We start from the raw sequence: 27,716 nt of genomic DNA, 5'->3' as shown, positions 1-27,716 counted from the left end.
AAGAGTATCCCCCGGCCAGGTAGCCAGGATGCATTATTGGTGGGAGGCACATTACAGGAACGAACTGTCACGTAACATTTTATCAGAGGTAGATCAGACTGTTGCCTGCATTGCCTGCATTTTCACATTGTGACATTAGACGTTAGCTCTTTTTTATCACTACGGCATACATCATTCATTGTTTTATCAGTGGTAGATCAGATGTTCATTCTATTTTCGAATTATGAAATAAAATTTTCAGGAAGATAATACTGTTTGGTTTCTATGATATCAGATATTGAGTCTGGTTTGTTTTTATGGCATCTGAAGTGCATTTCTTTTTGACATTATGACATTGGAAACAGAAAAAAAACATTATGACATTGGACATTCATACCAGATGTTATTTTCTATTTTATCAGCATGACTTCCAACATTCATTGTTTCATCAGTGGTAGATCAGATGTTCATAAATTTGTCAAATTATAACATAGAACTTTTATTCAGTTTTCACATTATGACATTGGACATTCATTATTTTTTATCACTGACATTGAACTTTCATTTGGTTTTATCAGTGTAACATTAGATGTTTATTCTGTTTATGTACACTACTCAAAATAAATTAAAGGAACACTTTGCAATCAGAGTATAGCATCATGTCAATTAAACTTCCGGGATATTGATTTGGTCAGGCAAGTAGCAGAGGGGGTTGTTAATCAGTTTCAGCTGCTTTGGTGTTAAAGAAATTAACAACAGGTGCACTAGAGGGGCAACAACGAGACTACCATCAAAACAGGAATGGTTTACAGGTTAAGGCCACTGACATTTTTTCCCCTCCTCATCTTTTCTGACTCTTTTTCACCAGTTTTGCATTTGGCTAGGGTCACTGTCACTACTGTTAGCATGAGGCGCTACCTGGACCCTACAGAGGTTGCACAGGCAGTCCAACTCCTCCAGGATGGCACAATAATAAGTGCCATTGCCAGAAGGTTTGCTGTGTCTCCCAGCACAATCTCAAGAGCATGGAGGAGATCCCAGGAGAAAGGCAGTTACTCCAGGAGAGCTGGACAGGGCAGTAGAAGGTCTACAACCCATCAGCAGGACCGGTATCTACTCCTTTGTGCAAGGAGGAGCAGGAGGAGCACTGCCAGAGCCCTACAAAATGACCTCCAGCAGGCCACTGGTGTGAATGTCTCTGACCAAACAATCAGAAACAGACTTCANCTGACCAAACAATCAGAAACAGACTTCACGAGGGTGGCCTGAGGGCCCGACGTCCTCTAGTGGGCCCTGTGCTCACTTCCCGGCACCGTGGAGCTCGATTGGCATTTGCCACAAGACACCGGAATTGGCAAGTCTGCCACTGTCACCCTGTGCTTTTCACAGATGAGAGCAGCGTTACCCTGAGCCCATGTGACAGACGTGAAAGGGTCTGGAGAAGCCGTGGAGAACGTTATGCTGCCTGTAACATCGTTCAGCATGACCGGTTTGGTGGTGGGTCAGTGATGGTCTGAGGAGGGATATCCATGGAGGGACGCACAGACCTATACAGGCAAGACAACGGCACCCTGACTATCATTAGATATTGGGATGAAATCCTTGCACCCATTGTCAGACCCTTTGCTGGTGCAGTGGGTCCTGGGTTCCTCCTGGTGGACGGCAATGCCTGGCCTTATGTGGTGAGAGTATGCAGTTCCTGGAGGATGAAGGAATTGATACCATTGATTGGTCCCCACGCTCGCCTGACCCAAATCCAATAGAACACCTCTGGGACATTATGTTTCTATCCATCTGACGCCACCAGGTTGCACCTCAGACTGTCCGGGAGCTCAGTGATGACCTGGTCCAGATCTGGGAGGAGATACTCTAGGACGCTATCCGTGGTCTCATTAGGAGCATGCCCCGACATTGTCAGGCATGCATACAAGCATGTGGGGGCCATACAAATTACTATATACCATTTTTAGTTGCTGAAATTTCACTGCAGCAAGATGGACTAGCCTGCCACGTAATTTTATAACTTTCATTTTTGTGGTGTCTTTGAATTCAGCCCTCTGTAGGTTGATCATTTTCATTTCCATCAAACGATGTGGCATCCTTTTGTTCCTAACACATCACCCAGTCTATATCAGTATAAATAAAAAGCATGATTTTTTTCTCCCATTGAGATCTGATGTATTTTCAAAGTGTTCCTTTAATTTTTTTGAGCAGTGTACATTAACTCTGCTTCATAATTATGTTTTCTGATGTTAATTCTGTTTTATAGATGATGTTTATTCTTTTTTTATTATGAAATTGGAAGTTAAATCTGTTTTATCAGTGTGACATCAGATGTTCATTCGATTTTTATATCATGATATCAGACCTCAGTCTGCTTTATCAGAGAGAAATTGGATGTTCAGTTTTTCTACATAATGAAATTGGATGATTCTGTTTTATCACTAGAAGGCACAACCACTTCACAGGTTTAGGGCTTAATTACTTTTTCCCACAGGCCCAGGTTGGATTGGGAAGCTTAAAAAGCATGGGTCACATTTCATATTTAAAGCTAGTTTGTTGGTCTAAGCAAAAACATAAAGAAATAAAAACTACTCTGAAAAGGTAAAGGGGACAGGTTAATAACACAATAAAACTTCAACTACATTGAATCAAACATCTATGAAATCTTCTGTTGTAAAAATGGAATACGCAACATGTAGAAATTATTGGCAGTTAGTAAGACACAATACAGGAGTGGTTGTTCAGGTGAGGACCATAGATCACCTCTCAGTACCTATGCTTTCTGGCTGATGTTTTGGTCACTTTTGAATGTTGGTGGTGCTTTCATACTCGTGGTAGCATGAGACAGGCTCAATAACCCACACAAGTGGCTCAGGTAGTGCAGCTCTTCCAGGATGGCACATCAATGTGAGCTTTGGCAAGGTTTGCTGTGTCTGTCAGTGTAGTGTCCAGAGGCTGGAGGCAATTACCAGGAGACAGGCCAGTACACCAGGAGACATGGAGGAGGCCGTAGGAGGGCAGCAGGCCCACTACCTCCACCTTTTGCAATGAGGAACAGGAGAAGCCCTGCCAGAGCCCTGCAAAATGACCTCCAGGAGGCCACACATGTGCATGCATCTGTGTTATGTCTAGCATGTGTTAGGAACCTACTCCATGAGGGGGGGTATGAGGGCCTGACGTCCACAGATGGGGGTTGTGCTCACAGCCCAACACCGTCCAGGAACATTTCCCAGGGAACACCAGGATTGGCAAAGTCGCCATTGGCACCATGTGCTCTTCACAGATGAAAGCAGGTTCATATTGAGCACATGTGACAGATGTGACAGAGTCTGGAGACAACCTGGAGAGTGATCTGCTGCCTGCAACATCCTTCACCATGACTGGATTGACAGTGGCTCAGTAATGGTGTGGGGGTCATTTCTTTGGAAGGCCCCACAGCCTCCATATGCTCAACAGAGGTAGCATGACTTCCATTAGGTACTAGGTGAGATCCTCAGACCCATTGTGAGACCATATGCTGGTGCGGTTGGCTCTGCTTTCCTCCTAATGCAGGACAATGCTAGACCTCATGTGGCTGGAGTGTCAGCAGTTCCTGCAAGATTAAGGCATTGGAGCTATGGACTGGCCTGCCTGTTCCAAAGAACTGAATCCAATTATGGAACATCATGTCTCATTCCATCCACCAACGTCAAAGTGCAGTTCTGGGAGGATATCCCCCAGGAGATCATCTGACACCTCATCAGGAGCATGCCCAGGTATTGTAGGGAGGTCATACAGGCACACGGAGGCCACACGCAATATTGAGCCCCATTGTGACCTGTTTTAAGGACATTGCATCAAAGTTGGATCAGCCAGTAGTGGGTTTAATTTAGTGTCTGACTCCAAATCCGGGTTAATACATTTTCTTTCCGTTGATAATTTTGTCATCAGCATATTCAACTTTGTGCAGAACAAATAATTCCATGATAATATTCCATTCATTGAAATCTAGGATGTGTCCCTTTATTTTTCTGATCAATGTTTAATCTGCAATTGCTCCAGTTTCACATGTAAATTTAATCAGAACCAAGTGAAATTTGACTATTTGACAACTGGATAAAAAACAAAAATTTATTTATGATACTATACAGTTAATACAGGATGAACATATTACAAACATACACATATAAAGGTCCAATGTGGACCACATCTGGTGCTCTCCTGACTCACAAACGCTCGTTAATGAAATATCTGTAATTACACTCTGTAAAGGTCACAATACACATACCTCAAGCTTTTTATTGACGCAGCAGCCATAAAACCGCACACCTTTCCTCACAGATGATCACCAGAAAGATGAAATTAATAGTTTTAAGTTTACACCTTATGAACATATTTCATACTGCTATTTTGGTGGTTATGGCTTTGAATGAAACTCTTACACTTAATCAGAAATCACTGTGGTGATAAAGCCTTCTAAACAACTATTAGACATGAAGATTCTTAAGAAAAATCGATGCATTAAAATATTGAAAAAAAATCTATATTACAATTTAATCTTAGAACATTTATTTAATCAAGTCAAAATCCAACATCATAAATTGCCCCGGGTTTCCCAACTTTTACCAGTATTGATCAGAGCAGTTAACTGGGGTATAAAGGTGCCACCGTTTCTATCCCCATCCTTAAATAGAAAAGTGTTCTATTTAAAAGAGAACACTACTCTGTTTAAAGATCAGGGAAAACAAGTGAACATTTCATTTAGGAAAGGCAGGAAATGAGTAAAAGTAAAAACTAACCAAGATTTGCACATATAAAAAAAGAAATCTGAGCAATAACTGAAAAGCTTTCAATAAGCAAAACTTTGTTAAATGAGGCTCAATCTTACATCAAGGAAGATGGTAAAGAAGGTAAAAAAAATAAATAAATAAATCAGAGATCACTCGTAAGAGATCTGCAACAAGAAGTCACATCTTGGTGTGAACAAGTCTCCATGGCGAGCTAGCTAAAGATGCCAGTGCCAATCTTTAGCAGGATGCTAGAGGCTATGGAGGATATTCTGTGATGGAGAATAAGAGAAATCCTTGGGCGACACTTTAATGGCATTTTTTTTGTAGAAACTGCTAACTTGAGCTAATTAACACTGCCTGACCTCAGAATTTTGTGTTCATGTATACAAAGTGCATTTAAATACATGATGCAAGCAAGAACTTACAAGTCATAAACCCAATGTATAAAAGCATACATTCGACAGATTAATAATAAAGGACATAACTAAACAACCAGAGTGCCAGAGTAAATCTCAAGATGATGAGGGAGTCATTACCCCTCCAACATTGTATGTCTTGATGTTCAGGTGTTTTTTTTAACAAGCAAATCATGAATGATGCAGCTGACAGAAGGAGGGGCACTTTTTAAGAAACAGACATCGATAAATATCTCTCTCTCCCGCCCACATAGGCAGGCAGCATCGTTGTCGTCCTGTGATCCAGAGGATGAGCACAAACACACTAAGCAGCAGAAACATCTAACGCAAACACGACTCTGTGCGTTTCAAAGTCATGCTTCCTTCTTGCCTCCCCAGCTGAAAAATTTGAATTTCTGAGACTTTCTCTTGGTTTTGTCCTTATTTACATCTGGGTGAAGAGGAGGGGAGAAAAAAAATCAAAACAGGACTTAACAGACAGAATATAAAATATATATAAAATTTTGACATGAACTTTATGAATACATTAAAATGAAATGGTAATCTTTAGCCCACGTTCAGCATTTACTCGCCGACCTTTCACTGAATTTCAATAAATCTCAATTTCAGCTCTGCCTTCCCAATCATGAATTGCAAATGACCAACAAGGTTTCCAAAGGTCTCAAATTAACCAGGTGCATTAAACATTTGTCTGACAAAGATGCAGGGAGAGTATTTTTTGTTATTGGATTCTTTTTTCCATTTAGCTACATTAAGTCAAATTAGATGAAATCATCACCCAGAAGCTCTCCTAAAAATGTGCCACAAGTTCACACAAACTTTCTAGTTTTTTCCACTTCAGTTAGACGTGCAAACACTGAAAAAAATCCGTATTTCCTCATTTAGAAGCCAAATTAATGATAGCAACGATGAGTTTTTGATCAACAATGAGCATAATGTAGAAGTGGGGGTGGAGACACTTACTGAAACTCATCATCATCTTGTTTAGCTCCTCATCCTCCTCTTCCTCCCTGTGCAAAAATAAATACAAGAACAAAGAGCAAATAGTTTAAAAACATCTCCTACCTTTAAGGGAATTCATGGTTAATTGTACTTTGTAAAAGTGTGGTGAAGTATCCCTATTTGTTTAAATAAAAGATGCATGGCTTTCAAATCTCTGAAAATGAAAACCGACAAATAAAAGCATGCCTTTGAATCAAAAAATTAATAAAAACAATTTTCTTTTAGGAATTACAGCAACTGGTGTTTTGGGGTACATCTCTACCAGCTTTGAACATTCACAGAAATATCTCATTGAATACTAGCTTGATGATTTAAAGATGTATTTACTCTTCATGGCGATAAAACTAAGAAAAAAATACCTCAGCCTGTCTTCATCCAGACCATCTATTATTGCATTTCTGTCGTTGACAATCTCTAACAGTTTGTCCATGAGCTGCTGTTCTCTCTGTTTGTCCCGACTTGTTTTCAAGTGTTCTGTAGAAAGAAAGTGATTTTGGTCAGACATCAGAGCTCCAGTTATCATTTAAAGGTATAGAGGAAGATATTAACAAATGTTTGAAAAGACCCACCCTCTCCAACCCTGCACCATTTCTGAGAGGGAACACCTATTAAACATGTCTGAGAGCGTGCAGGAGGACATTTCTCCTTGTGCACGCTCTGTTTAAAAAGTTGCTGTTTGCGTCGCTCATACAAGCATACTTTCCAAAAGAAGATTTGAAATTTTTCCTCTGTGTCAGACTCACCACCGGTAAGTGAAAATGTGGACAAGCACATAGAATGGCCTTACATAAACATATCACTAGAATGATTGACAATTAGCAGGACCTTTTATTTTGATGATCCACCAGGAAAGAGAACATCTTCCATTGTATCTTTAATGCTGTGCTGAAACTCACCTGGTTTGTCCATCAGTCTTCTGAGCTCCTGCTCCACACTTGGTTGCTCTTCTTCCAGTTCCTGAGTTCTTCCTCTGTTGATAAAAAAAAGAGGGGAAAAAAAAATAACTTATTTTAATCAACTGGTAAAAAATTTCTGTTTTATTCCAAAAGTAAGACGTTATAAAAATTCAATACTATATTGTAAACATCCTGTAATTTTTTTTCCCATGATTTTGTTGAATAGCCATTTAGAAGAAATCAGCTCTAAGCGTTGTTTATTTGATGTCAATACTGTGTAGCATTTCTTTGCCCCACAGCAAAGCCAAAAGTGATGGTGGAGATGCTGAAACTTCCAGTATTACCATTAAAAGTTGCACATTTCACCATGACAGAGTGCTGGTGAAGATTTTCCAGCTCTAACGGAAAGTCTGGCTGTAACTACAGAGAAAGTTGGATGGCACATGATTGATCTGACTTTTATCAATGAGTGAAAGTTAAACATAGATATAATTTGGTCAGACTACATCTAATGGTTCTCGTTTGGCTTATTTCAGCATCACAGCTCTATGTCTCATGGTGTCTTGGTTGCTAGGGAAAGAAGTTACACTGAGCTAAGTGTGGGAACCTCTGGTGATGCTGGACTGGAGGGGAAATTCTGTTTTTTTTTTTCTTTTTTTACAGAACTGTTATCCTTCGACTGATTTAAATAATGAACTACAGCACTAAACTTCAAAGAAAAGCATCTAAAAGTTTATTAGTAGGAGCTTTTTAGGGGCTCCGCTACAACAGACCCTTGTGTTTTAAATGTCATATTTTTATCTGCTATATAAACAGTTATTTTTCATACATGATCTTCTAAGAGTTAACAGCAAAGAGCTTGTTAGTTTCCTGAAATTCTAAAGATCTCAAGCAGCCAAAGTATAGATTTGTCCCAAGGCTAAAATTGTTGTCCTGAACAACATACTGGTCCTAACTTCTGCTAGTTCAGGGTGGTCAGTGGGAGAGGGTCAGCTGCCTTGTTCCTCGCTGTGGGACAGAGGAGGGAGGACACTGGGAACTCAAACTGTTGACCTTCTGGTTACAAGTCTGTTCCTCTAATTACTGAAAGCCCATTTTCTTAAAGTGTGTGAGTGTGTGTGTGTGAGTACTTGCATGTAAACAAGCTCGGACTCACGACGCATGGCCACCTGCTTGTTTTTGATCAAGGTGAACCACTCAACCATAAGCTCGTCCATAACAGTGTCGTCGTCGCCCTCTGTTAAAAAAAAAACAACCCACACATTCAGGCAGTAAAACACTAGTTCTCTTAACTCTTCCTTTGTAAAGTCTAATCTTTATTCTGAGAGCCTTGATCTCACCTTCCTCTTTCTTGCGCAGCCTCAACTCCAGCTCCACTCCCCTCCTTTCCAGTTCGTTCAAATTGTCTTCAATCTCCTTAAGCTCCCGGATGATGTCCTCTTTGGGGATGTAACCTGGTTTTGTCTGCATATGATGCACACATAGAATAAGAACTCATGCTGTATCAACCGAAAAGTTATTGAAAGAAGTGCGAACCATAAAACTTAGTAACAGCAAAACTGCCCTCATAATTTACCAGTTTATTCCAGTTTTTGCTTTGCAAATTCTGTAGACATTTTGGGGAAAAACAAGTAATTCAAGTATTTATAAATAATGTGAAACTTTTAGATGGTTGATGAACCCATTTTAAACATGCTTATTTAATCTTTGGCTGCTTCTTCAAACAGCAACAAGAGAAGCGTAAAACCATCAAGTATTTAAAACACACTGTAAAGGCCACTGTTGGCTGAGAACATTCTTCTCTTAATGAAGAGAATATAGAAATATTCAGCAGGTTCTGCTGTATAAATCCCTGTTCTTAAAGAGGCTCGATTAAGATTTTACAAAAAAAAATCTGGACACATTTTATTAACAGCATGGTAATAATTAATTCAGTTTATCAATATCTACCTACCATCACCATTTTAGTTTAGCCAACAATTTTCTTTCTGGTGAGTATGAAACAAAACTGCAGTCACGTTTTTAAAGTTTTATATGTATAAATCTTTTTTTCAGCTTATTAACTGTCATTACACTGTCACAAGTACAGAGCAATGAAATGAACTCTTTGCATTTAACCTATCCCTTTGGGGAGCAGTGGGCTGCCATTGTGCAGCTCCTGGGGAGCAGTGTGGGGTTAAGAGTTTTGCTCAGGGACCCAGAGTGACAGTCTGTGGGAGTGGGGCTTGATCTCAGAACCTCAGGATTCCAAGCGCACCACTAGGCCACACTCCCCTACTTCTGTATTTGTTCTCTTTATTTGCTTTTGTTTTTTTTCTTGTTTTCTTTTTTGTGTTATTTTTTGTTAATGTTTGTTTTTCTTTTACTTTTTTTACATGTTGGCTTGTTTCCTTTTTCAGCTAAATTCCATTTTCTTCCTACAACATTAGCATAGAATAATCCTTTACTGCCCCACAGTGGGGAAATTTAGGTGCATCGGCAGCAAGTGAGGGAAAGGTTTATAATAGGAAAAAATACTGTCCAGTGATTATAAATGGTCTAAGTGTGCCACTACGCAAGATAACTTGAAAAGCTGACAAAATGCATACCTATATTAATTTATAAAACTGTGTGCTTTAAGGTGAATACCTTAGAGACCTTTGACTCCATCTTTGTGCCATTCATTATTTGATCTTTAGGGCCATTCTGGAATGCTGAAAAGAAAGACATCAATTCCAAAAACATTAATTTAACATTGTTAACTCCATCGTAAAATGAACTACAATCACATTGTATTTAACTGTGGTGTTACCCTTTGGTGTAGATGCAGAAACGCTTGTGCTGCCTGCAGGAGACCCATCATGGGGCTCTAAAGGTTTGGGGGCTCCAATACTCCACGATTTAGTGGAAGACTGTGAAGGACTTGCTGGTCTGTGAATAGATAAGGTTACAATTATGCAAAGATTTAATCAACCTCATTTCATCTGGCCTTATCCATCCCCATTCTGCTACAGTCCTTTAATTTATAAAAGTGGATGAAAAGGCAAGGAAGGGAGGGAAATTCTGAGGGATGAGCATATGCTGCACCACAGAGAACTCCACTCTGTCCCGACACCATTTGGGGCTGACATGCATGTGGCGGAAGAGAAGAGACTGAGGGCTCTCACAACAAATGATGTCTCAGCCATTTGGACAAGCAGCAGGTTCAGGCTTCCTGTGGGAGGGTTGTTTGGAAAGATGGATGGAGGACAGGAGGTGTAGATAGCAGAAAAGGAGGGAAACAAGATCTCCAACAATTAATGTCCCATGTCAAAATGCTGAGAGCTCACCTTGATGCAAACACTGTTGTTAGAACCAGATGGAAATGAGCCAAAAAGAGCAAACAAGGTACCATCAAAAGATAAAAACGTGTCAAAAGGAAATGTATGTCAATATAACTCTTACTTTGTTTCTTTGGAGACAGGCTTGAGTTTTGACCTCCAGTCTGCAGGAGATTCGTTTTCTGACACTGTAAATGACAAAATAAATTTGTTTTTTTACCCCTTCTTATCTTTTTTACACCACATATATGACTCTAAAGCTAAAGGTTTCAGGTCCAGCACCCCTGATGGCAAAAAGTTACACAATATTGCTTTGAAATGAGAAAGTCTTGTTTGTTCAAATGGGGGTTCCTCAAGGCTCCACTTTCAGGCCCCTTTTATTCAACATCCATACGATTGTCCTATCAGGGTTAATACGGCAATCCCAGTGTTGTTTACTACCATTAACTATCCTGTAGAAACCCTGCCTAGCTCAGACACGTGAGAACTAATACATATTTTATGATATGCATGCTGATAAAATTAAACAGAAAAAAAGTTTATTTAAGCAAGACAGGTTTCATTGAAATTAAAAAGTCCTTTTTACGGTAAAAGGGACCCTTGGGTCGCACAAACACAAAATCTCCAGTGAGCTAACGTCGGACCAGATGACGAGTCTCAGAGCCAAAAGAATTGAGTCCATTTATGAAAAAGTAAACAACTGTCTGGTAAAACGGCTTGCTGCATGAATCTTTTGCCCGAGTAGAAAAAGTGGCCTCAGCAGTATATATGTTTTAACTGTACTTAGGGGATCCAGATGTCCGGCTTTAGGCTTGACAGTCCAGATTTTCATTTTGATGTCCAGCGCCACATGCAGCCAGACACATATTTGTCCTCCTTTATGAGGCACGAGGCTTGAAGAGCAAAATTATTTCCATTTTTGCATCGACTAAAAGTGGACCAGGAGATTTTCAGTGACTCGCCCACAGCCAAAGGGGTGAACTTGAAGACAGGTCTGCTGCACACTCACAGACATAAAGACAAGTTCCCAAAAGACTGAAGAACTTTTTAAAAAGCTATACTTTTTAAGCAATTGAACTTGCTTTTTACTATCTATTTAGTTGTTTAAATAAAATGTTTTTTTTATGATGCATGTTACCAGTTAAAAGATTTTATTTTAATATTTAAGTCCACACGTGTTATGCTTTGTGGCATTCTACACATCTACCTTGTATTGAGTAAATACGAACTCTGGGAACAAATAATTTTTTTATTTTTCATTAATATTTCCTATTCAGCTACACAAGCAGCCTCTTTAACCACTAAAAATTTTACTATAAATGAGAGTATGCCAGATTCTTATGTAAACCATAGTAATTTATTGATATGCCGCATAATGTCCTCCTTTTTGGTGCTATAGAAATGGCCACCCTAATTGTACTTGATGTTTTATGTTGAACACCAAATGTTAAACTTTGAAAGGCCATATATATATATATATATATATATATATATATATATATATATATATATATATATAAAAATATAAATTGTTATCATATTCAATGGAAGGAATTTGACTTTAATGCTCATGTTTTGTTCACATTTCTAAAGAAGTTAAAAGACAAAATAAAAAAAACAGCTTCTACATCATAACTTTACTAATGTAATGGCTAAAGAGCCTAAATATTTAATAAAGAAATCAATAAAAAAAATAAGAAATATTTCTACTGTTGTGCTCATATGCTCGTTTATTCAATAATTTAGGAGCAAAGGGTTTGTTTTTTGTTTTTTATTAATAGGCTGTTTTTCTGTTACAATATGGTTTCAATTAAAATGTGTGTGTACAAGATTCCAATTTTAAGACATCCCACCACAAATAAAAAAAGAATCCTGATTCATTTTTCAGTAGGCTAGATTTTTATAATGCATATTTCAAAAAAGAATTAACACAGCGTTGGCTGTGGCTGAAGTAAATAAATAAATAAATAGATGATGATTTTCAACATTGCAGAAAAACTACCTGAAACCTATGATGTCATTTGAACAAATTTCAAAAACAAGACTGTTAACTGCACCTCACCTAGTTTAAATATCTTGTGTTTTTTTTTAGATTTAATTTAAACCTCTTAACTCTTTGCTTTTATGTGATGCTTAATTTTATGTGATGTTTTTTAATGTGTTTTGACTCCTTTGTTTTTCTGTAAAAGTACATTGTAAACATAAAGGTATGAATGGTTCTCTACAAATAAATCTATCTTGTACCAACAAATGGAGCTCAGCTATATTTTGCCTTGCTAATGCCCCAGGAAACGCTTCAATCAAAGATGTTTCACAGTCTACAAGGCAAAAGTTGATTTTTATCCCATTTCATATTTTTAACATAAGGATTAACACCTCACAACTTGAGGTATTGTGGAGGATTTTCACAAATTTTTGAAAAGAGTCGCCCTCTCCAGTTTTAGAAAAAAGAATTCCTGAGAGGGAACACCTATTAAACGCATGCGAGAGCATGCACGAGCCCATTTCTCCTCATGCACGCTCTGTTTAAATGTTGCTGTTTGCATCTCTAATACTTACTTTCTAAAAGAAGATTTACAATTTTTCCACTATGTCAGACTCACCAGTGAGTAAAAATGGGGACGAGCACATAGGACGGCCTTATGTAAACATATGACCAGAATGATTGACAATTAGGAGGACCACTTATTTTGATGATCCACCCAGAAAAAGAACATCCTCCACTATACCTTTAAGAGCTAAATCACTTTGTGAATTTACAGGAGTAACATGCATCCATATCCCGAAAATGACATCTGTATGTAAAATAACAATAACTCAATGTTGCCCATTATATAAGAGAATCTGGTTTCACCTGAAGTGTTGGGTGAGGTTTTGGGAGGTGTCAAGCTTCCCTTCTCTGGTGTCTTTTCTTTGGTCCGACTGATCCAGCTGGTGACCTTTGGTTTTTCAGGCTCTGGAACCTGAAGATCAGCCAGAAGAGTTGGATCTGCCTTCAGCTTCACCTTCGCCCTGACAGCCCCAAGTTCCTTCTTCGGTGTTTCTTCTTGAGGCTGAGCTCTGAACGCAAGATATAAATTACTGTAATACCAGTTTTTACCAAAAGAGGTCAGGCTTTAGCTGGAGTTTAAGACAACTCTCTTTCTAATCAGACTTACTTGCCAGTTTTTCTGAGAGAAGCATTTGTCCATGATGGTTTGTTGTTGTTGTTGTTGTTCTCCTCAGTCAGTTTCTTGGAAATGAAAGCTGCCGCCGATGCTTTTGTTTTATCATCGTGCTCTTTAGTGTTTGTGCCCACTTTGCCACCAGCGGTTGTTTTAGCTGCACCCTTGCCTTTACCTACATCTTTACCTACATTGATGACCATGGTTACAGTCTGACCTGGCGACACATCCTGTCCCTTAACAGTAGTCTGACCTTTATTTACAGTTGTGCTAAAAACTGATGTCTTTTTTTCCTCTACCTTTGTCTTAGTATCCGACTCTAAAAACTTCATCCTGGACTCCCATGTCTTGTTTGCATTGACGGAGGTCTGAGGAGCAGCTATGGGCTTGGTGCTGATGCTGCTCGTAAAGGTAGAGTCACTTAATGCAGCTGGTTTGGACACAGAAACTGAGGGGCTCTCTTTAACAACAGAATTAGGAGCTCGGGCAGAATGAGAGGAAGGGGAAGTAGAAAATGAAGTGGAGCCATTTGGAGAAGAGCTGGGCTTCTCAGTCAGCCATGTCGGACCAAGTCTGGACGGCGTCTGAGCCGAAGTGACCGCAGTGGATTTGCTCGGATCAGGTTTAGAAACATGAGTGTTTGCGGAAAACCCCCCAAACGGAGAGCTTGTGTTTGTTGAGAGCGACCTGGAATACAGAAAGGCAAACATGGTTTCACACACAAAACTATTTGAGATGACTTCCAACCTACAGATTTAGTCTGCTCTTTTTTCTGGGTCACACTTAAATTTTTCTGATCATCAAACTAATCGTAAGATGGTGCTTAAATTTGTATACAACAAAAAGGTTTTTTTTATTATTATTTCATTTTAGAAGGGAAACCAGCTATACAAACAAGCTAGCCCAGTATGGAAAAGTAATTATCTCCTTGGTAAATCCAAAATGAACTTTAATGGAGCAAATTTAGTTTGGTTTCATTTTGCTGTATTAACAATGAGCTCTAAGTTTACTTAAATGCAACCTGTGTGATGACATGTATTAGATTAAAAGTTCTCAAAAAGCAACACATCATGATCTGATCATGGAAATGGAAAAGCAGGTTAGAAATATTGATCCTTCTGGAGCGGCTTAATAAAACCAAATAATCGTTAGTTGCAGCACTAGACCAGATCACCCAGAGAGCGCATTAACAACTTATCAGAAAAAAAACACACAGAATATAAAAAAAAAAAATCAAAACGCACATCGCACGGTTAAAATTAGAGCTGATAATTTAACAACAGGCTCCGCAAAATAGGATTCTTTGTTACAGTAAAAATCATTACTGAAAAAATAAAAATCTGTCTTATATTTTCCTAAAAGACAAAAAAAAAACAAGATGATATTCAGTAGACTGGCGAGACAAAATTAAACACTATTTTGAGCCCATTTACACCTGAAGTCAAACATGGCAGAAGTATCCTGCCAGTAAATCCTGAAACAGAATAATCGGCCAGCAGATTAGGATTTTGGGCTCAAGCCCCAAAAACAAATCAAGACACGATTTACACCACTTCAGTACAATCATTAGGGCTAGCTGTTGTTGAGCACAGTAAGAAACACCCGTTGCTTTCAAACTTAGAAGGGGAGGATGGTTAAATCAGTGCCTCCCAATGCCATCCCAGTCAGTTTAAACTGGTTACTATGATGAAACAGATGGATACACTTAAAATAACTAAAGGCATCCATCATGGGTTCTAGTGCAGTGCGGTGGAGAAATAACCACAGCTGACCATGTCAACAATTCATTTAACAATATCAACTAATCCAAAGAGTTTAAAACTCTCCTCTAAAATTCTCCTTTCAAGAAATCTTTATATCGTTTATTGTGATATAATGAAACACAGTGATGGATTCTCTAATGAAGTGTCCTTACTTTGCACAGTTCCTGTGATAGAGCTTTCCATCCACTAGATGTCGCTGTACTAGGTGGACATGTTTGTTACATGAGGCACATTTGTTGCTTAATGTTCCTGCTTGGTGAGATTTTGCAACATGAGCATCCTGAAAGAGAGGAAGAAGGCAAAGAGGAGGAACTTCTATGAGAACTCATGAACAGGAATGCGGCCTTTTTTGGAAATAGCATTTTTTTGAAGACAAGTTAAAAATTAGTTATTTAAATCCTTTAATATAGATATCAGACTGTTGCTTCGCAACATCTCATGATGAGTTGATAATTATTATTTTTTTTTTAAGTAGTGAGGAAAATAAGTATTTGAACACTCTGATGGATGAGAAGCTGGTCAATGACCTTAAAATAGCTGGGACCACCGTTTCCGAGGTTACTGTTGGTAATACACTAAGACATTATGGTTTAAAATCATGCAGGGCACTGCAGGTTCCCCTGCTTAAACCCGCGCATGCCAAAGCCCGTCTTAAGTTTTGCAATGACCATTTGGATGATTCAGAGGAGTCATAGGAGAAGGTCATGTGGTCAAATGAGACCAGATTAGAACTTTTTGGTAATAATTCCACTAACCGTATTAGGAGGAAGAAGAATGATGAGTACCATCACAAGAACACCATCATGTTCTGTTTTTTGTTTTTTTTCTGCACATGGGACAGGGCAACTGCACTGTATTAAGGAGAGGATTACCATGTATTGGGAGATTTTGGGTAACAACCTCCTTCCCTCAGAGCATAAAAGATGGGTCGAGGCTGGGTGGCCCAACATGACAATGACACACAGCCAGGATACCCAAGGAGTGGCTCTGGAAGAGGCATAACAAGGTTCTAGCGTGGCCTAGACCTAAACCGAATCGAGAATCTTTGGAGGGAGCTCAAACTCCATGTTTCTCAGCAACACCCCAGAAATCTGACTGATCTAGAGAATATCTGTGTGGAGGAGAGGGCCAAAATCCCTCCTGCAGTGTGTGCAAACATGGTGAAGAAGTGTATCAACAAATAAATACAACAACTGATTTCTATGTGGGAGAACTTGCAAAATAGTTCGGTGTTCAAATACTTATTTTACTCACTGTATAGACCTTTCAGAGTTAAGGTGAAAAGCGACCAGAATCCAAAAACAGAATGAAGTCAACTTTTACCTGTGTTGAATTTCTGATCTGTTTAGGTGAAGGAGACGGCTTTGAAATAATCGCAGAGCGGGGAGGGCTGTTCTCTCTGGCGGGTTTAGATCCAGGAAACACCTTAGCCGTCACCGCCTGGTTCTTCTTGCCTGAAGGTTCGTTGGTGGCTGGCTCAGCTGGGCGCTTTATACCTGCCATTCCACCAACTGGACAAAGATGTGAGCAGAATGAGATGAGAGGAGCCAGAAATGTAGATAGATGCAATGATGCAGGATTATTACTCACTAGGGGAGCGTCCATGGAAGTAGTTGTAGTATTGAGAGACATAGGTCAGGATAGAGAGGCGATCGGGAACCCTAAGAGCCACCATGTCTTCTGCGTCCAGCAGAGCAGGAATTCCTAGTTGTTCTTCTGCAACACTGAAGGCCTGCAAATAGAAAAGCAACAGACTGTTGAGGATTTTCTTTTATTATAATGGTTAAAAACAACACTAAATAAAAAATATTACAAAGAAAGCTAAATTTATCAGCCCTTCATGTACTCCTTGGTAAAGCGAGAAACATGCTCCTCGGATACAACTTTATTTGCTTATTTACAATTATATCCTCCCAAATTTATGTTAACTGTATGTTAGCCTGTCTATGCTTTGAACCTCATAAAACAAATTCTGATGTACCAGCATAAATGTGATGGGGTTTTATCACACTCCAAAAAAAAAAAAAAATGTTCCAGCATGCCTGTTGTTTCACAGTCTGTTTTGTTAGCAGATCATGCAGAACAAAAGGCAATGAGCAGGACAAGTTAAGGAATTCGAAAGGTTGACTATCACCTTTTATATGGAAGTGAAACAAGCTGAGGCGTGCCAGTTACCAGATTCATAACCTGATCAGGAATCAGATCAGAAGTGGAGCTAAGGAAACTCATCATTGCTTTGTCCTTCAAGTTTATAAAAAGTTCCTAATTAAAAACAGTAAAATTCAACAGCCAGAATCAGATAAAACGCTTTTAGTTTGGCAATAAGCAGCTTTTTGAATGTCCATTGGTGTCTGGCTCAAATAGATGTTTTGGAATATATATTAACATTAAAAACACTAGAACAGATTTAATTTCTGCTTTTGTTGGGGAACCTCCCACTGGCTGTGCTGAATGTTTGAAAGAATCACCAAAACTTCATCATTGTTCCAAAGTTGGAGAAAAAAAAAACAAAAGAACAAAACAGCAAGGTCTGGTTAAATACTTTTATGTCAGTTTAGAGGTAAGAATGGGTTAGAACATGCCAGGGAAAACCTAAGACTGACAGGAAGATGTTTAATTATGTAACATTAAAATGGCTCCATGTTGCCAGGATGATGCTCAGTTCAACGTCAGCTGTTGATTTTATCTATAAAGTTTTTACGGTCTACTTTCTGCTGGTACTTTGACCTCAACGGTCTGTAACATTTATGTGGGATGAATTCACTCAGGGAGAAGGACAAAGTCTAATTAGTCATTTCCTTATTCCCTAAAACAAAACAAAAAATAAGTTTTAGGTTTTTAATGAATCTGCAGTTTGGAATATGCACACCATGCTGCATACTCTGTAAAACCACTGTGGCTTAAATCAGGGGAGAAAGGTGAAGTCTGTGCAATCAGCATTGATATGTACAGCTTTTTATCAATGGCATGGAGTACAATTGGCTGCCCTGCTCTATAGCTAGAATCAACTTGGAGCAGATAAAACATAATTTAATTACTTTATTACTAAATAATTGGATGATATTGACTCATTTGATTCATTGTTTCTGGTTGTCAACTGCATCAGTATATCATGCTGTGTTTCATAAAGTGACATTTGTTGTAAATTTGGGCTTTACAAATAAAATTAATTACATTTTTATTATTCCAAGAAAAAAAGTATTTATAATAATATCCTAGATTCCCACAATTTAAGCACTTAAAAATCATTAAAAATACAAAATTATGGATTTGACCATTTTTTGGTAAAGAAAACAACAAAGATTACACAATCAATATAACTAAAGCATAGTTTATTATGTTTAAACTCAAATTATGTTTTTGAGTTGCATCATAGATAGAAGTTAGATCTATTGCAATAGTCCCTCTGATATAATGATAATAACAATACATTTTATATGTAATGCACTTTAGTTTTAAAACAAATCTCAAAGCAATACAGTCAATAAAAACATGATAAATTAAGGACAATAAAATGAAGGTTAAGATACACCAAGTTTAAAGTGAAAAAAAAAGAGTTTAAAAAGATGATTTAGAAACTTTTCAGCAAGAGGGTTGACTTTGAAATAATTAAACAGATCAATATATTTGAAAAAAATAAAATAAAATGAGACATGTTGGTATGATCGGCTCCGGGTGCTTTTCCACAATTTTGTATTCTACATTGTATAAACTTTTATCAAGAGTAAGACAAATGGACTGAGAGTGAAAAACATGTATACATGCATACAAATTAGCGGGTGGTAAGTCAGACATTTTAAATTGATCATTGTGCTTTAATCTGTCAGACAAGCTAAGGAGTATCATCCGTGCTGCTGGGTCTTGTTTGGTCACGTAGCCCACCTGGCATGGAGCGGTGCTCATTCTGCCTGACCGCAGATGGATCATAGCAGCAGGGGAGAATAACCCGGAATCGTCCGGTACTGCGCACTCAACTGTGACAAACTCTGCTCTTCCAGCAGCGCTTGTGCAGAAATGCGTCTTTGTGCACAGCTAAAGTCTGCTCTTTACGCTCCACATTGATGGTTCGCTCTCAGCAGTATGGCTCTTCCATTACTACTTAATAAATTATGTGGCTGATCATCCTCTGCCAAACATAAAAAAAATCCCTTTGTCTGACTATTAAGATTTTATTTGGATATAATTTAGGGATTCATTTTGGTAGAAATTAAAGAATGTTTAGTATTACCTCTTCTGAACTGGAAGAAATTAAATCTTAATAGTCAGACAAAGGTATGCATGTATGCTTGGTTTTCGCTCTCAGTCCTATTGTTTTACTTGTGATAAAAGTTTATACAATGTTCATTGCATTCTGTTTATTTTTGGATAAAAAGCCATGTGAAAAGGTACATAGTTCTTTGAATATTTCTCTCTCATAGTTCCTGTTTCTATTTATATAAATATGATGCAAAGGTTTCCTTGTATTGTCAAAAAAAACATGTTCTATGCTTCCTTAGATTATGTCAACATTTTAGTTAGCATATTCGTTCAGTTTAGGTCTGGATTGGCATGGCATCACGAGGCAAATATGTACATTCTCTCTATGTTTTTTTTTTTTTTAATCAAAAGCCTGTGAATTTAAATCTAAATTCTCAGAAATAAAGCCAAAATTGCCATAGTAGAAAGAAGAATGTTTTTGTTCTATGCTTTTTTTGGAGCAATGAAGATTTTACTGATCTGTGTAATGCATAATTCATAGCAGATCAGGAAGTATTTGCTTTTGAATGTTATTGTACATTTTGTTAGCTTGTCTGTCTGCTATATTAACCAATATGATGTGTTGAACTTGATCTGCTATTTTCACTGCTTTTGTGACACACTTTTTTATAAAGTAGGGCATTAATTCATAAAAAAAAGTGAATTCTATAAATCAAAGCATTCTATACCCGGCAGTTGTAGTATCTAGGCAAGATCTGTCAGTCTGGTAAAGGATCTGGTTGTTATTCAAAATTGTAAATGTTAACTTTTTTTGCAAAATAAAACTGAATAAAACTAGACTTTTAAGTTTAAGTTGACTAAAACTATCACGTATCAAAATGACTCAAATGCAACTAGCGACTAGGCGAATGGCCTTACATGCTGTCACCCAAAGGATCGTGGGCAGATCCTATGCAGGGCATAGGAACTTCAGAGGTCGCTTAGATAACTGAACTACCAATAGGTAACATCCTGCTTCCTCTTAATGACTCCTTCCTTACTGCCAGCACCGTTTGGATAGCTCCAAGTGGCTCAAGTGTCCTTAGCAATGCGCCTGACACATTTTAACTTTCTGGTGTATTTCTGTTGGATTGACAGCTCAGAAGTTGGTTAAAATCCAACTTCCAAATAAAACCAGGAAACATAAAAAAAGGAATTTAGCAAAGCCTCTAGGACTTTGAGTTATTTCTAGTTCTTTTAATAGTAGTTATTTTTTGCGCTTGACCTTAAACAAAAATACATAATCAGCTAAATATCCAAACTATGTTAACAAAAAGTCCAACTGATCCAAATCACCCAGGTCACATCTTAGAGTCCATTTCTATGGGTGTACCATCAAGCGCCTCGCCATGCAGACTGTTTCTACAAGCAACTGTGAAAGAAGAGTCGCTCTCAGGATATCCACCATCTAGAGTGGTATTTTGACAGGATTCACCCTGCCAACTAATCTAATGGAGGAGTCTAGGTTTAATAGTTACCAGGAAATCGGTACTTGTCTGACCATATTGTATAGTATATAAAGTGGTGGAGGAAGAAATGGTAACATGGTTATTTGCCTTATATAGCACTTTTTCAAGCCAGGAGACTTGACCGAAACTCTTCACACTACATTCACTGATTCACACACAGTCATGATGGCAAGCTACACTGTAACCACATCTGCCCTGGGGCTCACAGACAGAAGCTAGGCTGCCGTAAAATGCCCCACCAGGTCCTCTGATCACCATCAGTAGACAATGCAGTTGAAGTGTTTTGCCCAAGCCGGAGCTGGGGTTTGAAACGACAACCCTCATGACAAACTCGTATGGCTCGTATGGTGTGTTTACTTTGTAATAGTTTGGAAACGCTTCTTTCTCCTCCAACACGAGTGTGCACAAAGAGAGGTTAATAGTGATATGGGATGAAACCAGGTCCTCTGATCACCATCAGTAGACAATGCAGTTGAAGTGTTTTGCCCAAGCCGGAGCTGGGGTTTGAAACGACAACCCTCATGACAAACTCCTTCTTCCAACGCCACTGTTGCAGCTCGTATGGTGTGTTTACTTTACTGCAGCTTGGCTCCTCAGATCTGAATGACTCAGTAAACTAGAACATTTTCAAAAAATAACTTGGCAAATTTGTTGTAATAGTTTGGAAACGCTTCTTTCTCCTCCAACACGAGTGTGCACAAAGAGAGGTTAATAGTGATATGGGATGAAAGAGTTTGGCGCCGTTGAGCTTGACTTGCCTTGACCTGGATGAATTGGAGAGACCAACAGCCAGGTCTTTTTGTTCAAGATCAGTCTATGACCTCACTAGTATGCTTCAGGGACGATGGTCGGAAAAATCCAAAAATATGCTCTTAAGCCTTTGGAACAGCCTCTCCTGAAGAAATAAAGCTGTAATAGCTGCTAAATGGTATACCAACATTATATTGAACCCTATGGATTAAAAATGGCATGTCACTTTAAGTCCATATATGACTCAAGCGAATACTTTTGGACATATAGCGTAATTTAAAATGATCAAGGCTACTATTTATAAAAGCAAATAATTCTCCAGGTGCCTTTCATAAACTCCTTGCCAAGTTGGTTCCTTAGTGAGGAAAATGAGAGGAAAATTATCTAAATGGCTGCCTTGATAAGAGCTGATTAAACTGACTCTTAAAGCTACAGCACTTCCTTTATTATCTCTTTGTATACAAAACATTGGGCAATCCTTTATGACAGAGATCATCTCCTCCCACAGCTGTTGAACCTTCAAAGTGGAAACATTATTTAACTGCAACAGCCCTTCATGTATTTTACCTAAACATGAAGATAGGAGGGTTTTTATAGGATTTTCAGGAATATTGGAGCTACAACTCTGGAGAAAACTCTTACCAGCTTGTTGTTCTCATAGACATCTTCTTTCTTCAGGGAATCAAAATTACTGCAAAAGAGAAAGTGAAAAAACAAAACATGAGAGAGAAAAAAAACAATCACAGTCATCTTTATTAGATGTGGAAAAGTTACATGTGTTGTTTAGACGTGCATAGTTTCATCGTTTCAAAATGACATGGCAGGGTGAGTGAGTCAGATTAGTTGTATGGCTGCTCTGTCACTGAACCCACGCTCCAGAACTGAAACCAACACAGAGCTCAGCCTGGATAAATCACACGGCCCATTGTTGAGCAACTCCAGCAATGCATTTAACCACCGTTTAGAGATTTAAACACATCTAAATTTAAATGTGCTGCAATACTGCGGTCTGGGAAGCTGAAATGAGGAATACTGGAGCAGTTTTATCTCCGTTTGATTGGGCGGTGCTGTTAAAGAAACAAAATCAAGCACAAACCAAGAAGGACATGGGCCAAGGTTCAATATGTGTTAAGTTAAGGCTCTGTAAAAGCTAAATAATTAATCCAAGACTAAACTCATGGAGAGTTTAATCATCTGCCAGCAATCTTCCGGATCTACCAAGCATAATATTTACATATTTCTCCCCTAATGAAAGCTGCTTCCTTTATAAAAATGTCTTCAGAATCTAGAGCTGATTTTTGATTTATTTTTTTATTTTCCCAAAGATAAACAGAAGAAAGGAATGTGAGATATGCGTGACACTCAGGAAGCTACATTTTGCTCCCAATATGGCAGATTTGTGAAGAACTTATAATCAAAGCTATTACTTTAAAAGAATTGTTCAATCATGGCACAGGATCCAATTTGAAAGATCACCAATGACTACAGATTAAAAGGGTTCACTAAAGCCTTTAAGTGAATAAAAATTGTGTCTTTTAGAAAACTTACTTTTCCTTAATTTCTGGTAAGATTTTTTTTTATTGTATCACATTTTCTTTACTAAGTAAAGCTCTACATCTCTGTTTTTGGACTTAATACACATTATGTGCCCCTTTATCTTCGATTGCTGCATTACTGCAGTGTTTCATGGAGGCAATGAGCATATGGTTCTGCTAAAGTGATAAAGAAACGCAGGTTGCTTTAAATGAAGGAGTCAGCTCTCGTGTTCTGTTGGCTCTGGTGTCTCATCTTACTCTATAGTTTATCTGTGTATTTAGGTGATTTAGGTGGTTTGCCGACCACTCAGTCGCAGTTATTAACCTGTCACTAAAGCAGGTATTGGTCCCTTTGGCAGAGAGGGCTGGAAATATAAATAGCGTCTCCAAGCTTGCAGCAGAAGGGAGGAGAAAGATTCTTGGTAGATCCCCGTGTTCACCGTGGTCTTCAATGTACATCGTAGACAAACGGCAACACATAATGTGGCATCTTAAATATTAACGGACTGTGGAAACGGCTCACTGGACTTCAATCAACATGGATTCTGTGCCTCTGAATCCTAGACTGCTTTGAATGTGTTTCAGATTTAGAGGCGTTATAGCTGTAATATCCAATTAAATTGAAGAATATTTCCTTGATCTCAGGGGGAAATCAAGTGTTTTAACTCATTGTGCTTTCCTCAGTGAGGTGTAGATCTTGATGACTGTAGGGAGGGACGCTCTCCTGCAGGGGTCAGTCTGGAGGAGCCTCTGACTGAAGACCCTCTGTAGTTGAACGACAGTCTGAGGAAGAGGATGCTCGGGGTGGATTGTAATGTTCTTCATTTTATTAACTTTTTTTTTCTCCCCGGAAAATATAGGTCAGTGTTTTGTGATTCTGGAATTAAAACTAAAATCACAGTCAACACCTGTTTTTATTCCTACTTTTTCCTTCCACTAAACTTTTCATTAAGTACAGTATGGCCGTTGATTCTGAATTTATAGTTAATACGAATGGGTTGGCAGTGAATGGTTTGGTATTAGTTTCATTATTTTCAAAATGAACAGATAATTACTTTTACAAATAATCATCATACGAATGAAAGGAAAAATGAAATCATAGATTTTTTTATTTTACTTTCTTAACTCTGTCACTTATTGTTATTTTTATACACCTTTCTAAGGTCCACATTGTGTGACTACTTTTGCTATTACCTTTTGCTGCTGTAACACCACAATTTCCCCATTGTTGGGCAATAAAGGGATTTTCTATTCTATTCTAAATATAATCTAATTTCTTAAGAAAAATTCATTATTTTCTTTAATAACTTAAATAAATATTTCACATTGATCAAAGTCGTTATTGTGGTTCAAATCTAATGAGGATATGTTGTAAACTATCCCTATGATAAGGTTTATATGTTGAGCTGTACTTTCAGCAGATCACAGGTCCAGGGGCAAATCTAGATGGGGAGCCAGGGGTGGCCATGGTCACCCTCAGCCAATCTTTGGCCACCCCTACCATTTATTTCCCTCTAATACAGATGGTGGCAGCAGTAATACTCTCAAGTGGAATATTCAAAACATTTTAATTTTTCATATATTAACAATTACTTGACAACAAAAACACAGTTAATTATGGACATCAATATACTAACATTAAAAATAATAAGAGCAGAATTCAAGCAGAGATAGATTTTGTGTTTTATGGGGTAAAGAGAAATGTATGCGTCTCTGCAAGTCATCTAGGATTCTTCATTGAAATCATAGATAAATAATCAATTTATGTATGTATGTGTGTGTGTATATATATATATATATATATATACACACACTTGTTAATATCAATTTTATGCAGACTGATTACTGATAAAAGTAAGTAAGCAATGACAATGGAAAAGATTTTCGCCCAAAACTCAAACCTCAAAGAATTTTATCCACCATACCTTTTATCTAAAAAGCACAGATGTTTGAATATATATATATATTAGTCTATTTGTTAGCAAAGGCTGTTGGAAAGTATAGTTTGTCTTTATTTAGAAAATATAGATGTTTTGCTTGTTAATTTTCCTATTGGAACAGTGGCGATTGACCGTAAGGTTCTAGTGCATATCTACTTTCGGCCACCCCTCAGTCTATGTTGGTTATTGCCTGGGCACCCTTATAAAAATTTCTAGCTACGCCTCTGTTGGACCCTGAGCTCCACTCAGTCCACAACAAAACTTTTTCTACACACATTCCGCCCCAAATCCACACCGATTGGGTTAATTATCTCCAAATATTCCCTCTTTCCTCTACCTAAAGCTGGAGACCCCACTGCTGTAGATGTTTGATGCGTAAAAACGCGCAGAGCTCCAGTGAATGCGGGCGCAGCTCATCGCTGGATCTCAGCGATACTCACATGAGGTCGGGTCTGTTTTTGTGGATGAGGGCGCAGAAAGCCAGTCCGTCCCTGAAGGATGTGGTCATGTTGGTGATGGACACATCTCGGTAGCCCTCACATTGGATCCGACACCACTGCTGAAGAGCCTTCACGGCCGCCATACCGGAGCTCAGAACCCGCACAGCGCCCGGAAAGAGAACCGCAGATCGGCTGCGTGACCGAGGCCTCCCTCTTCTGAACAGAAAACTTCAGGAAACTTTCCACGGACACGCTGGATCAGAGAAGTTGACAGAGCAGCGGGAATCACCCTCCTCCCTTCTGTGACAGTGGTGGAAATAACCTGGTTGTGACACCTGTGGAAGATCGGCTCTGACGTGGTGTGGGCGGAGCTTTTTTTTTTTTTTTTACTCTTTTTGTGTGGATCAGTTCCACGTTTAATACTAAGAGGCCACAGACCCTATTTTCAGACAGAATACATCAGTAATGCGCGTTTCTTTCAAGAAAATGTCTTAAAATCCATTTTAAAGGAAATCAGCAGGGATGGTCCCAACCTGTATGGGGCCCCGGCAGCTGAGGCCCCATGGGGGGCATGTCTTATAAAAGCCACTGTAAACATATCCTGCTTACCTTGATATTGGTTTGATTCTGTCTTCCATCACACAGTAAATAAGTAACTAAGTGGCTGTTTGCAGCAGCTTCGGATGTTATCATCCCATTAAATAGCACTTGTCAGTCCCATAGAATGGCTACAGATTGACCACAGTAAAGTTAGTTCAAGATTGATATTAGATGTTCTAACTCCGCTGAGCTAGCAGCACCTAGCTCATGGTCAGTCAAATTTAGGAGCTCAGACTTGTTGCTCCCTCTTGTCAGGAGGTCATATTTAATGCACTGAGCTTCCATATCATTGTGTTTTTTTGCACTATATTTTTTTTTCTCCCACACTCTTTACATTTGATCACTGCTGCATTTTAGGGAATTGAAATGTTATGAAAGCTGTGCCAAAGTAAAGTTTGTTTTGTATACATTCTGTGAGTACAAAATGACAATAAACATTTTCTAAGTCTATGTCATGAGTGTTGGTTCACTTAGGAACCATCAACAAATTTCCCAACCAAATATTCTGGAGAAAAAAACTAAATACATTTCTTGAGGCCAACTGAAGCAAAATGAATGATAAATCTTGCTACTACATTATATTCATCAGGATCATGGATTTTAATCCAATTTTTGTCAATTTAATATTTTTTATGATTTTTTTATTCAAATGAATTGTTTTTCTTCAATAACTTCTAGATTATATGACCTAATGACTCAAACCCTAAAGTAATTCCCTTTTTCCATGGAATTAACGTATCTCTTTATGAGCAATCTGAAAATAATTTCAGTAGCTCTTCATGTGTTGTAAAAAAAAAAAAAAAAAAGTATCCACATGTTGCTGATATTACACAAACCAAAAGCAAAAAAATCTCATATCCTGTCAACTGAGTTGTTTTTAACCACCACCTTAAATCTGTGTGACTGAAACATGTGGAAGTTAAGCTTTAAAACGCAGTTAAAAAAATAGGTACATTGTGAATAAATAAGATAAAAACAATAAATTAGGCAAAGAATAAATAAGACTTAAGGTTTTAGACACGGTGAAAGCGGCTGTTCAATGATAAGTCTCTATACATTGCAGTTCTTTTATATAATGGTGTCATCAAACGTAAATGTGCTCTCACCGATGTCAAGTACTGTTAAATACTTATTAAAGAAGTCTGTAATGCTGCGGATGTGAGGATGGATAAGGTTGCTGTATGGATTGAGAGGTGAAACGTTAGCCCTTATAAAGATAACTTTCTGAATATGAAAGCTGTGTGGTCTGATGACCCCTCCTTAATTATATACTTGAATTGGCTTGTCATAAAAAGAACATGCCAATGTGTCTAACGGACCTAGTGAATAATATTTTTTTTTATTTTCCGTACAAAACTATGAGAAAAATCTCCTGAATAAATCAGGAAATAAAACATGATTGGCTTTAAGATGGACGGAGACAGAAGAACACTGAGTTTATTGAGGAAAACCTGC

General features: G+C 38.3%; 1 protein-coding gene across 2 annotated transcripts; it reads right to left on the bottom strand.

Annotated features, from left to right (window-relative positions):
- Positions 1-4,067: 4,067 nt before the first annotated feature.
- LOC107097038 (MICAL-like protein 2) lies at positions 4,068-26,034 on the bottom strand. Of its 2 annotated transcripts, XR_001481817.1 has the most exons (17): positions 25,662-26,034; positions 22,389-22,437; positions 16,882-17,023; positions 16,615-16,802; positions 15,444-15,571; positions 13,523-14,215; positions 13,219-13,424; positions 10,489-10,552; positions 9,857-9,975; positions 9,694-9,758; positions 8,406-8,529; positions 8,200-8,302; positions 7,066-7,139; positions 6,529-6,643; positions 6,131-6,177; positions 5,408-5,597; positions 4,068-5,359 (listed from the first exon to the last, which is right to left on the bottom strand). XR_001481817.1 is itself a non-coding variant. In XM_015394007.1 (16 exons), the coding sequence occupies exons 1-16, from the start codon at positions 25,802-25,804 to the stop codon at positions 5,521-5,523; spliced, it is 2,337 nt and encodes a 778-aa protein (XP_015249493.1). In that variant the 5' UTR covers positions 25,805-26,034; the 3' UTR covers positions 4,068-5,520. The 2 variants fall into 2 exon arrangements, 1 of the variants encoding a protein (XP_015249493.1); XM_015394007.1 differs by having other exon boundaries at positions 4,068-5,597.
- Positions 26,035-27,716: the final 1,682 nt, after the last annotated feature.

The sequence above is a fragment of the Cyprinodon variegatus genome, unplaced genomic scaffold, assembly GCF_000732505.1.
Source record: "Cyprinodon variegatus isolate N-32 unplaced genomic scaffold, C_variegatus-1.0 Scaffold667, whole genome shotgun sequence".
In the NCBI taxonomy this organism is placed as follows: domain Eukaryota; kingdom Metazoa; phylum Chordata; class Actinopteri; order Cyprinodontiformes; family Cyprinodontidae; genus Cyprinodon; species Cyprinodon variegatus.
Note: the sequence above shows the minus strand (reverse complement) of the source record. Positions and strands in the feature narration are given on the sequence as shown.

Bases quoted from the DNA above. Each gene is read 5' to 3' on its own strand.
- LOC107097038 (XM_015394007.1), bottom strand. From the start codon at position 25,804: ATGGCGGCCGTGAAGGCTCTTCAGCAGTGGTGTCGGATCCAATGTGAG. The intron at 22,438-25,661 runs GTGAGTATCGCT...TCTCTTTTGCAG, and splicing joins AAAAACAGACCCGACCTCAT to TAATTTTGATTCCCTGAAGA. The intron at 17,024-22,388 runs GTAAGAGTTTTC...TTCTATTTGCAG, and splicing joins TCTATGAGAACAACAAGCTG to GCCTTCAGTGTTGCAGAAGA.